At 38.6% G+C, this 17,449-nt stretch overlaps 1 protein-coding gene across 3 annotated transcripts; it reads right to left on the bottom strand.

Annotated features, from left to right (window-relative positions):
• Nucleotides 1–437: 437 nt before the first annotated feature.
• ap3s2 (adaptor related protein complex 3 subunit sigma 2) lies at nucleotides 438–11,381 on the bottom strand. 3 transcript variants are annotated; one of them, XM_057853788.1, is made up of 6 exons: nucleotides 11,262–11,381; nucleotides 8,870–8,961; nucleotides 6,058–6,169; nucleotides 5,843–5,914; nucleotides 4,144–4,251; nucleotides 438–4,074 (listed from the first exon to the last, which is right to left on the bottom strand). In XM_057853788.1, exons 2-6 carry the CDS (start codon nucleotides 8,950–8,952, stop codon nucleotides 3,949–3,951), a joined length of 501 nt encoding a protein of 166 aa, XP_057709771.1. In that variant the 5' UTR covers nucleotides 8,953–8,961; nucleotides 11,262–11,381; the 3' UTR covers nucleotides 438–3,948. The 3 variants fall into 3 exon arrangements, with proteins under 3 accessions (XP_057709771.1, XP_057709764.1, XP_057709754.1); XM_057853781.1 differs by lacking the exon at nucleotides 11,262–11,381 and adding an exon at nucleotides 11,016–11,167 and having other exon boundaries at nucleotides 4,144–4,233; XM_057853771.1 differs by lacking the exon at nucleotides 11,262–11,381 and adding an exon at nucleotides 11,016–11,167 and having other exon boundaries at nucleotides 441–4,074.
• Between the last annotated feature and the right edge of the window lie 6,068 nt (nucleotides 11,382–17,449).

Below are 17,449 nucleotides of genomic sequence, written 5' to 3'. Positions count from 1 at the left end.
GAAAGTATTCTGCGTTGAGGAGTGGGGCAAACTTTCTTCAGACCGATGTCGAAGACTGGTAAGATGGCTACAAAAAGCATCTCATTGAAGTTATTTTAGCCAAAGGGGGTAACACTAGCTATTACGTGGTAGGGTGTCCTAACTTTTTCAGTTAAAATATGCCTTTTTGTTGATATATTTAGTTTAATGAGTTAAAAAAATATATATATATATATATATATATATATATTTAGTTTAATGAGTTAAAAAAAAATTTTTTTGTTGTTGTTCACCTGCAATTAAATCACTTTTCTTTTCCAGAGATAAAGAAAAACAAGATCAGATATTGATATGTGAACATTTCTTAATAAAGAACTGAACATTTCATATGGTGTCCTAATTTTTTCACTTTTCATATTAGATTCGACTTTATTTTTGCCAGCACAGTGGCTCTACCAGTTTCAGTAATGAGACATAGCAACAATAATCAGATGACTCCATTATACCAATCAGATGTAAAAATACAATCACATGACCACATACAAGCTCGCAGTCAGAAGTCAGTCATGTAAATATGAAAAAAATTTGACATAGAATCAACCTTACCCAAAAGCGCAGATTTCAACCTTTCTCCAAGTTTTTATGGTATGAATTCATTCTTCCATTGATTATTGCAAGTTGTCCAGGCCCTGAGGCAGCAAAGCAGTCCCAAATTATGATGCAACCTCCACCATGCTTCACGGTGGGGATGAGGTGTTGATGTTGGTGAGCTGTTCCATTTTTCCTCCACACATGACGTTGTGTTTTACTCCCAAAAAATTCAACTTTGGTTTCAAAAGTCCACAAAATATTTAGCCAAAACATCTGTGGAGTGTCCAAGTGCCTTTTTGTGAATGTTAAACGAACGTTGTTTTTTTTTTTTTTTTTTTTAAGACAGCAGTGGCTTCCTCCGTGGAGTCCTTCCATGAACACCATTCCTGGCCATAGTTCTACATATAGTTGATGTGTGCACAGAGATATTGGACTGTGCCAGTGATTTCTGTAAGTCTTTAGCAGACACTCTAGGGTTCTTTTTTTACCTCTTTGAGCAATTTTGCACTGAACACTTGGCGTAATCTTTCATGGACGGTCACTCCTTGGGAGAAAAGCAACAGTGCCACTCTCCATTTGTAGACAACTTCTCTGACTGTCAATTGATGAATATCCAGACTTTTAGAGATTGTTTTGTATCCTTTCCCAGCTTTATACAAATAATCAATCCTTGATTGCAGGTCTTGAGACAGCTCTTTTGACCGAGCCATTAGCACATCAGACAATGCTTCTCATCAAGACATTTCTTACCAGGTGTGTGTTTTATAGTGGGCAGGGCAGCTTTAACCCACTCATCAGTGATTGGGCTCACACCTGACTTAAGATTTTTGGTAAAAATTGGTTTCAATTGCTCTTTGTTTCCTTACGCTGAGGGTTCACTAACTTATTTTCCACCCTTCTGTCATTGTTTGCATGCTATCCACATTAAAATATGAAAAGCTGTAAATGTTTGAGTGGTTTTAGTTAAAGCAAACACTGTATTTTTATCTGTGTGATTTTGACAATGATCAGATCACATTTGTTGGTGATTTTATGAAGAAATGTCAGAAATTGTAAAAAGGTTCAGATACTTTTTCATACCAGTGTAGTCTTTCCTATCATTGTCAGTGTGTTAAAATGTCACATTCACCCTCCACCTGTTATACCCTAGTCTTTCCTGTCCTCCCTCTTGGATGTCTATCACCGTAAATGGCAGCCAATGAGTTATATTTTTTCAAATGGAGGCAAATGACAGACTCCCCCACATTGTCTTTTCATGCATGACATCTTGTGAGTTTTTTTGGGCCAAAAAAGGAAAGGTCAAAGATAAGCAGCCAACTTAGCACAATGTCACTTACAGCTACAAATCAAGTCAGAAGCCTTGGCGTAATTATTGACTCAGACCTAAAATTTGATAGCCATTTAAAGTCCGTCACTAAATCCGCTTATTACCACCTAAAAAATATAACCAGAATTAAGGGGCTTGTGACTCAACAAGACATGGAAAAACTTATGCATGCATTCATTTTCAGCAGATTGGACTATTGCAACGGTTTATTTACAGGTCTTGATAAAAAATCAGTCAGGAAGTTGCAGCTGGTACAGAATGCTGCAGCCAGAGTCCTCACAAATACAAGGAAGCTGGACCACATTACACCAGTTTTGAAATCGCTACACTGGCTTCCAGTAAGTCAAAGGATAGACTATAAAATACTACTGCTCGTCTACAAAACACTTAATGGCCTTGGACCAAAATACATGCTTGACTTGTTAGAGTCCTATGAGACATCTAGACCCCTAAGGTCGTCTGGAACCGGTCTTCTGCATGTTCCAAGAACAAGAACCAAGCAGGGTGAGGCAGCATTTAGTTATTATGCTCCTCACCTCTGGAACAAGTTACCCGAACGTCTGAAGTATGCTCAAACTGTTAGCTCTTTTAAATCAGGGCTAAAAACGCTTTTGTTTAGCACTGCATATCTATAACTGTCTATATATTTCAATCTACCTGCTTTCTATTCCTCTTGTTTTTATCTCCATTGCTGATTTCAATTATTATTAGTAGTAGTAGTTTTTGTTTTATTTTTATTTTATTTATTTATTTTTATTCTGTGATTAAATGCGATCTTTTGTCTTCGTTTCTACGTTGTGTTGATTTAAATGTGATTTTTATGATCTTCATGTGATGTAAAGCACTTTGAATTGCCTTGTGTTGACTTGTGCTATATAAATAAATTTGCCTTGCCTTGCCTTGCCTTGCCTTGAGTTACTCATGATAAACATTTCATGTTGCGAAGTAATAATAGCTCTGGCACTGAAATTTGAAAAAAATGTTATCAAGTCTAAATGGTATGCTTGGATGTAGCTTTTGGAACTCTACATTTTCCGCCTCTGTCTGGCCCTGAGAGAAATTTACAAATACTAAAACGCACCACAAAAAAACGTAGCAGATCAAAAACTGAGTCATGGGGGAGGGGGGGGGGGGGTCCGCCACATGACAGACGACATGGACAACCCACACACGTGTCAGCAAGATGAATATTAGCGCAAACACGAAAAAAAAAGGAGTAATGGATGGTGACGACAGTTCGCCGAAGACAGGCAGACGTTTGGACGCCCGGATGGAAGAAGAGTTATTCCAGGCTGTACAGGAGCCAAAGGGATCATGTTGCATAGGGGGGTGGTTTGGAGTTTGGGGAATCTCGGAATCGAGACCAGTAATGAACGTCGAGTCGAGGAAGGAAAATATGCTTGTCAGCTCGGTCGTAAAATATTAAACATGCATAAATATTCACATTCACTTTATTGCAACTATTTTGTCTTATCAAGGTTCATATGAAATGTACAGAACGGTTCACGTATGCTAAACTTACTCAGTAGCGCCCCCTGGAAGGTGAGGAATAAATACAGCCCCAGAGCTGCCAGTTTCAACCATCAACATAAAATTGGGAGGACATTTCCATCATAACATAATGCACAAAAAAAGTTTCAAGGACACAAGTTAAAACATATTCCAGAATTTTTAACCATGAAAATTTGACAGACGGGAATTACGCTAAAATTTTGCGAAAAAATCCAAGCGGCAATAACGCTAAAAGTTTGCAAAAAAATTCAAGCTCCACTCATTGCACTAAATTTTGATGAAATGTCTAACATTAGTAGTGCAACAAAAAAGGTATTTTGAGATGACTTGCCATAAACGTAGTAAGTTTACCAGTGTTTCATAGAACAAACATCAACAGTATTGTGCAAATTGAACACACTCAAACGACTCACAGGTACTCTCAAACACACAGGAGCGGCCAGGATGAGCGAACGCCGCCGCGGTTGGGAAAGTTCAAGTTTACTGCTTACGAGCAAGGCGGGGGCACCGAAACCCGCCCGCCCCCTGCCGAGTCGTACTCAGAACGGGGAGAGGCTGGGGACTTTGATGTTGATGTCTCCGATGTTGATGTTGCGCGGGATCTCGGGCAGGTTCATGTTCTTCACGGCAGAGACCGCGCGAGCGGGCGCCGCCGACAAACCGCCCTGCAAGAACCGAGACATTTTAATAGTAGGACTGCATTAAAATATAGGCGCGAACATTAGGAGTCTGACCTCAGACTTCTCCATGCGATTCTGTAGTTCCACCTGAGCTACGATCTCATTCATATTAGTCTCCAGCACCATGCCGCCCATCACCACCTCCTGCAGAATATAATGGACCTGTAGTGGAGGGGAGAGGGAACAAGCGTTGCAAAGCATGTAATGCTGCAACAACTAATCGATTTAATCCTTGTTTGTGTGTAATGCGAGGCCATATGCATGCCAGCGTTTAGAGCAAGAGAGAGAGAGTTCACTGCTGCTGCAACTGCAGCTGTTGGGTTGCTGAATCAATAATATTAGTAAGTGTCAAGAGTTCGATTGTCTTTTGTGTTGTTAGATCCAGTGTGCCTCCGTCAGAGGTATATGAAGCCAATTGTATTGTTTGTATTTTTTATTTTTATTTTTTTTAAACCTGTCCTCTTCAGCTGTTTGACACGGAAAATGGAAGTCTAAGTGCCCGGATAGTCTGAAAGTTAATGATGTGGACAGATGGTTGTCTTTGATCTTGCCAGAAAAGCCGACTTCACATGCGCCTCATACATCAATCATCATTTAACTTGTTGGTGTTGGTTGGTGTTGGTGTTATACTTATATAGCGCTTTTCCACCTTTCAAGGTTAAATAGTTGCTGTCCAAGGAAGCAAGCTGGAATGAATGTTTGTGTGTCGAGACGTTCGAGGCAGCTGGACATGTTATGTCGTGGCAATAAATGCGAAAAGTGATCATGAGGAGTTTGTAATTTCTACATGTCAAGGTAGGTAAACAGAAGCATTTTCTACTACAGTACTTTATTCTTGTTTTAAAATGATTCAGTGGGACAGTAATGAATAAAACTAATCATAATTATTACATTTAAAGTGCTTAAAAACCATTTATTAAAATATATAATAATATACGTATAATACGTATACATTTTTTAAATCATACTTTGGGGAAAAAAAGTAAAAAAAAAAAAGTCTTATATGCATCTCTTTCCAATGCTAAATCTGAATAAATACATTAAACACACACCAAAAAAAAAAAAATTTGGGGGGGTGCGCTACTTTGCGGTTTTTCACTTATCGCGGCGGGTTCTGGTCCCCACTAACTGCGAAAAACGAGGGATCCCTGTACAATGTGGTCACGGTGACTCATCCAAAGTCTTTCCAAACACCTATTCAAGTCATCTAGTGAAAATTTCTTCAAAAAAACAAAATATATGTATATATACATTTAATATCGCAATATAATATCGCAATTTATCGCAAACCCCAAAAAAATCGCAACAATAGTTTATTCCAACATCGTTCAGGCATCGTTTTAGAGGACTCTTGTCAAAATCCTTTAGTTTTCCTCCGTTCATAGACAGCAATGGCAATGGAGATGGAACACGTGAATTTGGAGCTGCAGCTCATGAATATGGAACAACAAATGTTGTTAAAACAAATGTTGAGGCATAGGCGACACCGAAGACTTTTGCGGAGGTGTTTGAATGTTTGAAATCGAATACGGTGGTGTTATCGTGCTGAAACTGGAAAAACGTTCTGAGCAGACCAATCACAGTCCTTTGACGTTCACGTCACCACGCTTTGATGTGATGCCTAGTCCGAATTTTTTGGAGGCGTAGCTTTTTGGGAGAAGTAATTTGTAACTGTATCTACTTAGTTTTTTAAAGCAAGATTAACAACACTGCAGGTGAGCATTCGTCAGAAAAAGCAGCATAGCATTCTCACCTTGTCCATGTGGAATATGAGGTCCAGTTCACAGACGTTCTCAAAGCATTTATCCAGTGTTTCCACAAACACCTGCGGACAAACATCAAACTACGAACGTCAGACATGAACAAAAGTAGCAATTGACTTCCATCCAAAACCGAGCAAACATGTTTTTCAAAGGCGAGGAGACCGCGGAAGGCCGGAGAACAGATAAACAAAATAAATCAGATGACCTGGATGAGATCCAGAATGCCCAGCTCGCTCTCGGACGAGTCCACACAGAAGACAAAGTAGAGAGTGGCGTAGTGGCGGTATATCAACTTGTAGTCAGAGCCGCCGATGAGACTGAAAACAAAAACGAAGGAAAAAAATTTGCTAAACAGCAGTGTTAGTTTCATCAATGATGACGATAACGAAAATATTTTGTCAACGAACAATTTTTTCATGACGATGACGTCACGATGCAAGCTGAAAACGAGATGAAAATTCGCTATAGTTTCTGTGATAAATAAGCAACGTGTAACATTTAATATAACTCGTAGCGTTAGCATTAACGTTAACTTTAGCGTGGCTATCGCCCTCTGGAACTCTCTCGGCCAACATTTTTATTTGAAGCCCCTTTCACATACAGTGGGAATAATAGGTATTTGGTCAACCACTAATTGTGCAAGTTCTCCCACTTGAAAATATGAGAGACGCCTGTAATTGTCGACATGGGTAAACCTCAACCATGAGAGACAGAATGTGGGAAAAAAAACAAAAAATCTTATTGTTTGATTTTTTTAAGAATTTATTTGCAAATTATGGTGGAAAATAAGTATTTGCTCAATACCAAAAGTTCATCTTAATACCTTGTTATGTACCATTTGTTGGCAATAACGGAGGCCAAACGTTTTCTGTTACTCTTCACAAGCTTTTCACACACTGTTGCTGGTATTTTGGCCCATTCGTCCATGCAGATCTCCTCTAGAGCAGTGATGTTTTGGGGCTGTCATTGGGCAACACGGACTTTCAACTCCCTCCACAGATTTTCTATGGGGTTGAGATCTGGAGACTGGCTAGGCCACTCCAGGACCTTGAAATGCTTCTTACGAAGCCACTCCTTTGTTGCCCTGGCTGTGTTTTTGGGATCATTGTCATGCTGAAAGACCCAGCCACGTCTCATCTTCAATGCCCTTGCTGATGGAAGGAGATTTTCACTCAAAATCTCTCGATACATGGCCCCATTCATTCTTTCCTTTACACAGACCAGTCGTCCTGGTCCCTTTGCAGAAAAACAGACCCAAAGCATGATGTTTCCACCCCCATGCTTTCCAGTGGGTATGGTGTTCTTTGGATGCAATTCAGTATTCTTTCTCCTCCAAACACGAGAACCTGTGGTTCTACCAAAAAGTTCTACTTTGGTTTCATCTGACCATAACATATTCTCCCAGGCCTCTTCTGGATCATCCAAATGCTCTCTAGCGAACTGCAGACCGGCCTGGGCGTGTACTGGCTTCAGCAGAGGGACACGTCTGGCAGTGCAGGATTTGAGCCCCCTGCGGCGCACTGTGTTACTGATAGTAGCCTTTGTTAATGTTGTCCCAGCTCTCTGTAGGTCATTCATTAGGTCCCCCCGTGTGGTTCTGGGATTTTTGCTCACCGTTCTTGTTATCATTTTGACGCCACGGGGTGAGATCTTGCATGGAGTCCCAGCTTGAGGGAGATTATCAGTGGTCTTGTATGTCTTCCATTTTCTAATAATTGCTCCCAGAGTTGATTTCTTTACACCAGGCGTTTTACCTATTCCAGATTCAGTCTTCCCAGCCCGGTGCAGGTCTACAATTTTGTCTCTGGTGTCCTTCAACAGCTCTTTGGTCTTGTCCATAGTGGAGTATGGAGTGTGACTGACTGAGGTTGTGGACAGGTGTCTTTTATACCCATAATGAGTTAAAACAGGTGCCATTAATACTGGTAACGAGTGGAGCCTCGTTATAAGAAGTTAAGACCTCTTTGATGGCCAGAAATCTTGCTTGTTTGTAGGTGACCAAATACTTATTTCCCACTCTAATTTGGAAATAAATTATTTAAAAATCAAACAATGTGATTTTCTGTTTTTTCCACATTCTGTCTCTCATGGTTGAGGTTTACCCTTGTTGACAATTACAGACCTCTCTAATCTTTTCAAGTAGAAGAACTTGCACAATTGGTGGTTGACTAAATACTTATTTTCCCCACTGTATGAGCAGTGTTGTTTTTGGCAGCCATTTTAATTTTCATCTTAGTCTTTTGGATGAAAATACTTATTAGTCTCAGTCATATTTTAGTCAAAATGTGTTTCAAAATTTGTTCGTCTTCATCAATTTTTAGTCAACGAAAACTCAAATTTTGTCTAGTTTTAGTCGACAATTCCTAAAATGTTTTCTCTATAAACTTCAAAAGTTTTAGTCCATGAATAAATAAATAAATAAATGAATAAGCAAGTCCCATCAGTGACATGACCAAACACTTCTAGATGCGTTCTATCTACACATACAATAAGAAAATATCAGACACAGTGAATTTATGATGGAAACTATGGCGAATTTTCCTCTCATTCTTGTGTCATCAGACGATAACTGGCATCCATCTCGTTGTGTTTTAGTCTCCCAAGACACGTTTTCAGCGCATCATCATGACTTCGTCATGAAAGAATTGTTCGGTGGCGAAAATAACACTGGTCAGACAAAAACTGGCATTCTTCTCACGATGTTTTAATCTCCCAAGATGCATTTTTAGCTCGTGATCATTATGTTATGAAAAAGATTGTTCACCGACAAAATATTATCATTATCTTCGACGAAAACAACAACGGGACAAAATGTAGTCTTGGCGATCAAGTTTCGGAGCAGCAGAATTATATTTAGGTATTCTGGGATCATACTTTGGGGAATATTAGAAGTTACAAAAATAAACAATTATGAGAGTCACAATCCCCTTTGATTAAACTGGGTTAATGGCACTTGACATTACTTTAGGTCTGGCTCCATCTATAGGTTTAAAAATTCAACTGCAATGAACACTTGCCTTCCACCCTCCAAGAAATTACACACGTTGTCATCCCGTTTTGACACCAAATGAAACGTCTCCCGGATTATTTGCTGCTGCATGTCTTCTGCCTGCAACAAAACACAATATACGATTTAACACCATAGGCGGATTTTGACTTTTGGGAAAGGGGGGCACAACATGTTGATCACTTACAAGAATATTTATAATAATAAGTTGACAATGAGCGTTTTTTTCCCCATCATTCTTAATGGGAATTCTAAATCAGGCTGCTTAGGCAATACTTTTCGCCAAGGTCGTCATCCATTGAATATAGTACGCCCGCTGGTGTCGTGCCAGTGTAGTTACCCCAGTCAAAAATTGTATTGCCAGGGCGGAGCCATATGGATAGATTTGTGTCTGTATTATTCAATTTACAAAAAAAAAAAAAAAAAAAAAGTTGCTTCAATTAAAAAAATAAATAAATAAATAAATAAATGTGTTTGAATGTTAAAATAAATTTGAAACTCAAAAAAACAAAAAAAAAATTGCATATGAAAGCTATTTTTCTTAGGTTTTTTTTTTTTTTTTTGGGATTGAAGCAACTTTTTTGATTGAAGTAATGTTGACTTATTTTGGGGTTTACTCTTTTTTTATTTTTTTATTTTTTATTTTGGCAAGGACATTTTTGTCTTTATTATTCAATCATAAAAAAAGCTGCTTCATAAAAATATAGATTTTCATTTCAAAAAGAAAAGCACTTCAATCAAATAAAGAAAATTTTCAACCATAGAAAAAGTTTTTGAATGCGAAAAATTATTTTGGATTGAAAAATTTGCATTCGGCGGCACGGTGGCTGAGTGGTTAGCACGTCTGCCTCACAGTTCTGAGATCAAGGGTTCAATCCCGGGCTTCGGCCTTCCTGTGTGGAGTTTGCATGTTCTCCCCGTGCCTGCGTGGGTTTCCTCCGGGAACTCCGGTTTCCTCCCACATCCCAAAAACATGCATGGTAGGCTGATTGAACACTCTAAATTGTCCGTAGGTGTGAGTGTGTGCGTGAATGGTTGTGTGTCTCCTTGTGCCCTGCGATTGGCTGGCAACCAATTCAGGGTGTCCCCTGCCTACTGCCCGAAGTTAGCTGGGATAGGCTCCAGCACCTCCGCGACCCTCGTGAGGAATAAGCGGCATGGAAAATGAATGAATGAATGAAATTTGCATTCGAACACTTAATTTTTCATTGAAAAAGTTTTCTTCTGACAGAGGCAATCCTTTTTGTGTTTGGGCAATATTATTATTAGGACGTTTGTGTCTAAATCATTCAATCCCCCCAAAAAGTTGCTTAAATCACAAAAAATATTTTCGATCAAAGAAATAAATCTTTTTTTTTTTTTTTTTTTTTTTTAAATTATATGCAAAGCAAATGACCGTCTAAGGTGTCCGAAAAATAATTTTGACCTATTTTAAAAATGTTTTTTTGTTCATTTCATTCATTTTTGTTGCAGTTTTATTGCTTTACAACTTTTATATACGTTTATAGGAAAGTCAATTTCATGCAATGACACTCTTCGGCCCCCCCCCCCCCCTTAAAATCTGCTTATGTTTAACACCTGTGCATAAACTCATTGGCTGCCATTGACGGCAATAGATGTTGGCTGGGAGCGTTGACAGATGTCATACCCTCCCTATCAAAATTGATTGGCTGTCTATCGCCGTTAATGGCAGTAAAACATAATCTCACAATACTTGCTATCCCAATTCAACTGGATTTGACTTCCATTACTGTCAATTGCAGTGAATGAGAACTAAAACGCATCATGTTTTCGCAATAATTTATATTCATGTTTATGTGTCTACTTAAACAAAACATCGTCATTATATGTTGTCTATTTCTGTGTTTCATCAACTCCCCAAACATGCGAAAATAAACAAATCTCTTACCTAAATTCCATTCATTCTAGACCTAAAAAGACATTGACAAGGGATTGATGCGTTTTCGCCGCTATGACAAGCGACTACGCAACTTAATTAATATTTATCTCAGGAAAATTATACTAATATCACCTAAATCTTTTAATATTTTGAAACTACATCCATAGCGGGTTGTTTCATGCGAAAAGCAGGCTCCAACTTCATCAAAACAAATGACACATTTGTCCAAAAACGTCGTTAGTGGCAGCATACTCACGAAATATTGATAGAATCTGATGAGTCGTGGTTTCCCATGGTTGTTAAATATTAAGATAGCTTTAATCATGTTTAAACGTATGAAAAATGTATTACGTTCGTTCTCTAAATAATCAAGCTAGGGCGAAGGCTACAGATTAGCGTCCCGGAAGTTGTACCAGTCACTTCCGGTCATTAAAATCCGGATTGAGTTGTCGTGCCATGGAGAAAAGATCATTGTTAAATAATTCCAAGAGATAGTACATACGTTTTACATCTTAAAATACGTCCAATGAATTTTTCTGTAGATATTTCATATTTCCAGTGGCTGAGTAACTGCTTTTAAAGGTCGAGTAGAAACTAGGACGCGTTCAACGGTTTTTCTGGAGTGGGTTTGTTTTTGTAGTACTCTAATTTACCTGGAGAGGGAGGTCAATATTTGCGTGATGTGACAAACGGGTAGTGCAGAGAGTGTTTTTAAAAACTACTAAAAAAAAAAAACATTTAGAAAACTTCTAGAATAAATGTGTAGATTTTATTAGCAAATTTAAATTCCAATATTTATATATTAACATGCACAATATATAGAATGCGAAAAATAAACATTCGTCATAAGGACACTCAACAATGTTTGTCTAAATAAAAACATTTAATATAACTGAAAACACTTCTTGGTCAGGGAATGACAAAAATAAATAAAAATGGAGCCTTCCTTCAGGTACTTTTGTCCATAAGCATAGCCAAACTCAATAAAAAAATGAAAGCTCCTTCGGGCTGCTTTAAGACCACATAAATAAAATAAAAATGGGAATTGGGGAAACGAGGGTAAACTTCGGTTCACTACATTTCACAATTTGATTAATGTTAACAGTAGAAAACATATACCGGAGGACACTTCTCTCTAAGCAACTTCCTACTCGAGTTTTGCAGGTTAGCAAATTCACACAGTTTATTGTTAAGCTAACTCTGATGCAGGTCGGACTTTCAGTACTCTCTAGTCATCAGCCAATCAAACGTGCGTTTGATGTGGGGGGGAAGGACCGGAACATTCAGCAAGTGAAAAGGGGTAAATGTAAGTCTGAACCACAGACTTCATAATATATTGACGGGACATGGAGCGCCAGGCCGATTAATAGGGGGCCTATCTCTGTCAAAGCTGACCAAGTGGAAACACTGACGAAGAGCTTTTTACATTGAAAATTATTGTGAATAAATGCTTAAATCTCTAAATTCTATAAGATATGGACGTAAAACAGTCTCAATTCTTGGTTAAAAGCTAAAAAAATGGGCAGTTAGCATTTATTTTATATAAATATGTCAATGTGCTGCTAGTCTTTAAGCCACTGTGGTGCCGCCTTATCACCACAAATAGCTTTTTACCTTGAAAATTCTTGTGATTAAATGCTTAAATCCCTGAATTCTTTATAGATATGGACGTAAAACAGTCTCGATTCTGAGTTAAAAGTAAACAGAACAGGCAGTTAGCAGTTATTTTACGTAAATATGTCGAATGTGCTGCTAATCTTTAAGCCACTGTGGCACCGCCTTATCACTACAAAGAGCTTTTTACGTTGAAATTTATTGTGAATAAATGCAGAAATCCCTGAATTCTTTATAGATATGGACCTAAAACAGTCTCAATTATTGGTTAAAAGCAAAAAAAAAAACGGCCAATCAGCATCTATTTTACGTAAATATGTCGAATGTGCTGCTAGCCTTTAGGCCACTGTGGCGGGCGCCGTCTTTTCACCACAAAGAGCTTTTTACCTTAAAAATTATTGTGAATAAATGCGTAAATCCCTGAATTCTTTATAGATATGAACGTAAATCAGTCTCGATTCTTGGTTAAAAGCAAAAATCCAGGCAGTTAGCATCTATTTTACGTTAATATATCGAATGTGCTGCTAGCCTTTAAGCCACTGTGGCGCCGTCTTATCACCACAAAGAGCTTTTTACCTTAATAATTCTTGTGAACAAATGCTTAAATCTCTCAATTCTTTATAGATATGGACGTACAACAGTCTCGATTCTTGGTTAAAAGCAAAAAAAAAAAAAGTTTGCATTTATTTCACGTAAATATTGCGAATATTGCGAAAGCCATCGTCGTAGCGGTTAATTTCTCCCATTGATTTTTTTTCACAACGTTTCAAAATGCATGTATGGCACGAAAAATATAATAATTACCTTGAACCCTCTAACAAATCACTCCTGAGACAATCCTTCCTTTTTGTATGTGGTACAGCTTTTGTACTTTTTCAACCTAAATCCGGCGTTGGATCGCTGCATGTGTTTGAGAACAACTGTGACCGAATTTGACCGACTGAAGCGGAGTGTGGGACGGCCCCCTTCTTGAAGGTGTGGAGCAGTGTCTGGGAAGTGTGTCCCATCAATATCATTATCAAGTCTATGTCTGAACATAATGAAAATAATTCACTTGATAATGTTAGGGTCAATTCTATCCTTAAAAAAGTATGTTGCCAAGGTCACATGCGCCAACGCTCTGTGCCCCTCTATGGGGGCGCGCCTCACTATTTGAGAAGTACTGTTGTAGATGAATTAATTGCTTTAAAAAAAAAAATAACAAACTAAAATGAAGTCCATGTCTGCTATGTTTTTTTGCTACGACAACAAAAGCACATGAACAAGTTGACTCGTAATTGCCAATGTGGTAAGATGCATCTTTCCCACAGCTTTGAACACAGCATGATCAAATATACCGGAAATGGCTGGAGAAAACAAGGAAGCCATGTCAACAACACATCGCTACGTCCATTTAGATGTGAAACATTTGCGAGATAGTGTGTATTTTTCCCCGTTTTTTTCTGTCACGTCTTCAACAATTTTCGGATCTTTTAAGATTTTCTGCAACGCATTTGTCTCAGATACAGACCAGTTTAGTCAGAATAACAAAAAACGCATATGGCGGAAAACACAGACAAGACTGAAAAAGCAGTTTCTGCTCTTGCACTCCTCTTTAAAAGAAACTGCTGTATTTTAAGCCAAAACAACTGTTGTGTTTGATAGATCTATATGTCTAAATGCTGCCATAGCAGATTCATGGCGCATTAAGCCCCCGAAATATTTTTAATTTGCCCATTTTACCCTCAAAACCCCCGTTTACAGACGTCGCGCAACCGTTTTTGTTTTAACCCAGCCATAAAAAGAAGCTCAGTAATTATATTCTATGATTTTTAGCTTAGACTGATTAATTGATGTCTAATATATATATATATGTTTTAAAACGGCTTTAAAAAATTATTCACTCACATATTTTAAATTTTTAAACAAATGACGTCACAAAGAAAAAAAAAGGCGTCTGCAAAAAGTCACGGATATCTACCTCATAACTATCGCTAAATTGTATTTCTTTTTGTTACTGTTGCATTTTGCTCTGATATTTTAGATGATAAATAATCGATACAAACAAAAAAATTTTGAAAAAAAACAATTTTTAAAGCGTAAATATATGAAAAAGTAAATCTCGACCACCCCTTAATGTCTGCGATTTCTGCATCGCGACCAGGGGTGAAAGTGGGCCAGAACGGTCAGGAACGCAGTTCCGGTATAAGATTCAGGGCCAGAACGCAGTTCCGATATAAGATTCAGAGCCGGAATGCTCCGGTACACGGTGCTTTGATTCCGAAAATATGACAGCAACTGCCAAAATGCTACGTAAAAAAAAAAAAGCCAAGCTGCCACACATGCATTTCAGCTCCAAGAAGAAAACAATCTAACAACATCAGATTTATAAACACAAGTGTTAACAACAAGCATAATAAAGTGCTTGCTTAGCGTAATCCGTTTCCCCCAATATTTATTATTGATTTTATTCCACGGACAGCATGGAGGTTTCCCCAGCTGTTGCAGTTAGCTGAGCCACGTCAATGTGCTAATGCACGCAGCAAAGCAAAATGGCTGGACTCATTTATCCGTTCAATTGGCTGACATACTAACATGTGATCAGCAGAGATGATTACCTCTGATTGGTTCATATGTGCATGTTTTCTGGAACAGCAAAAAAAAAAAGGAAAAAAAAGCTTGTTAAACTGATGCGACAAAAAAAGGGCAATGCAACATAAAATGGATCAAATCTTTAAGAGCAACGAAAGAGTTGAGGAGGCTTATTCATCATATTTAGTTCTACTTACTCTGATGGGGAGATTCAGAACATTCATTCATTCATTCATCTTAGCTGTCAATGTGCCCTTTGGACTTATATTTGTTCATTTATGTTAGGCTACTTATTCATTTCCTTGTGATTTTAAAAAGTAAATGTTTGCGCAATCTTCAAAATATATTCCATTTCACTCTGCATAATATAAGTCATTAGTGCTTGTTTTTCTGAATGTATGTTACTTATATCTTTATTATTAAAAAAAAAACACATGCATATCGGACAATTTTTTAAAGTTGGCTAAATTGGGGGACTCAGAGCGGAACTTCAAGTCACCTGAGTGTTTTCCGCCATATACAGACATCACAGGTAGGGACGGTTTGTTCCAAAATTCTGGAAGTGTTTCTATGCGCGCCGATTAGATTATCAGTCAGCATAAACCATCTCTGTCATTCGGAATAGAATCTTGCTTGGTTAGAATCGGGTTAGAATATTCCGAATGGGGTGTGTACATAAAGCTTTTTTATTCCATTCAGGCTTTTAATCTACATAAAAATGTCGATGTAAACATTATTGTGCTCAGTTCCACACAAAAAGACAGGAACAAGACTTGACTTCTACCCAGAAATAACTAAGGCAAAGTCAAAATCAAGATAGGGACTTGGGAGTCAAGACCGAGACTAAGGCCTTGTTCAGAACGGCAGCCAAACTCAGATTTTTGGCGCATCCAGATCTAAACCTCTAAACAAATCTAAACTTTTTTTGTAGTCTGAACAGTAACAAAGCGTAGAAATTAGATTTTTGCGAGACATATCAGATTTGAACAAGATGCTCCTGAGTCTAACAAGCTCAAATGGGTTTTGACTGTCCGTGACGTCACTCTGTTGGATGATGCCTTCATTGCGACAGCAACCTCTCAGGTGTGTCAATAATATGGCCCAGTCCGAACAGGCCCAGATCTGATCTGGACACTTACTAAAAATAGTGTGAACAGTTAGCCCTACAAATCCGATTTGAGGGGGAATCTGATTGGAATCAGATATGTCTGTCTGAACGCAGCCTAAGACTCACTCATTTGGAAGTCAGACCAAGACCGTGTGTGTGCAACTACCTGGGCACCTGTACTTTCAAACCAGGTTAGTGAACATCCGAATTGGCCTCTGTCAAAGCACCTGGGTTCATGTCGGCGTGTTATCTATTATCCTTCCCTCCACCAGAAAAATTCCCTTCCTCTTGCATGAGCACAGCGGAAAACAAACAGACGCTCATTAGCATGTGCGAGCCGTTGGTGGTACACAGGCTTATTTCCACATGAGTGCAGCCCGAGAATGGATTCCGGGCCGGACGGTTCGTGGTAGGTGGGCCCGGCGGCGGCTTTGGCGGGGACTTTCATTGGGGGACTTAACAAATGCATGTCGACAGCCCTCTTCATTCTCCGACGAAAGCGGGTCATGTTGGTACAGTGAGCACTTGTTAGAGAGTGACTCACTGTATCTGGACTCTTGGGTGGGCCACCGTGCATTTTTTGGAGCTAATGTTGCATTTCTGCCAGAGATGAGGTAACGTACAGATTTCAAACGATGCTTCTATAAAGTGAAGAAAGCCGACTGTAATTACAGTGACAATCATGGCGGTCACAGAGGGCGGGGGCGACAGCAGGCTGGGGGTTGGGGGTTCTGCTCTGCATGGTTGTGTTTACTGTCTGCTCAAAGAGTCACGTGCTCCTCCACCCCCTGTAATTCACGACTCCCCCTTTTCCCTGCCTGGGCCTCAGACGTCCAGACTACTGTAACTCCACAGCTATAGCTGCATAACAAGTCATAAGCATGAGGTACTCCAGTTCGCCTCAAGGTGGCAGCATTTTAGTGTAAAAATCAGACAAAAAAAACTGGAAAAGAACATTGGAGTACCACTGAGTCGAGGGAGGCTTTTTGTGGCTGACATCATAAGCGGACTTTAAGGGGGGGCAGGCCCCCCCCGGTGGCCAAAAAGTGTCATTGCGTGTAATTGACTTTCCTATATATATATGTGTGTGTGTGTATATATATATACATATGTATATATATATATATATGAAAGTTGTAAAGCAATAAAACTGCAAAAAAAAAATGAATGAAATGAACAAAAAACATTTTTATAATGGGTCGAAATTATTTATCGAGTACCTTAGACAGTCATTTGTTTTGCATATAATTTTATATATATATACTACAGAAAAAAATGTATTTAATTTTTTTTTTTTTTAATTGAAAATATATTATAACTTTTTGAGGGATTGAATGATTTAGACACAAATGTACTAATCGTAAAATGGCCCAAACACAAAAAGGATTGCTTCAATA

Source organism: Corythoichthys intestinalis, chromosome 1 (assembly GCF_030265065.1).
Source record: "Corythoichthys intestinalis isolate RoL2023-P3 chromosome 1, ASM3026506v1, whole genome shotgun sequence".
NCBI classification, from domain to species: Eukaryota; Metazoa; Chordata; class Actinopteri; order Syngnathiformes; family Syngnathidae; genus Corythoichthys; species Corythoichthys intestinalis.
This window is presented reverse-complemented; position numbering and strand designations above follow the sequence as displayed.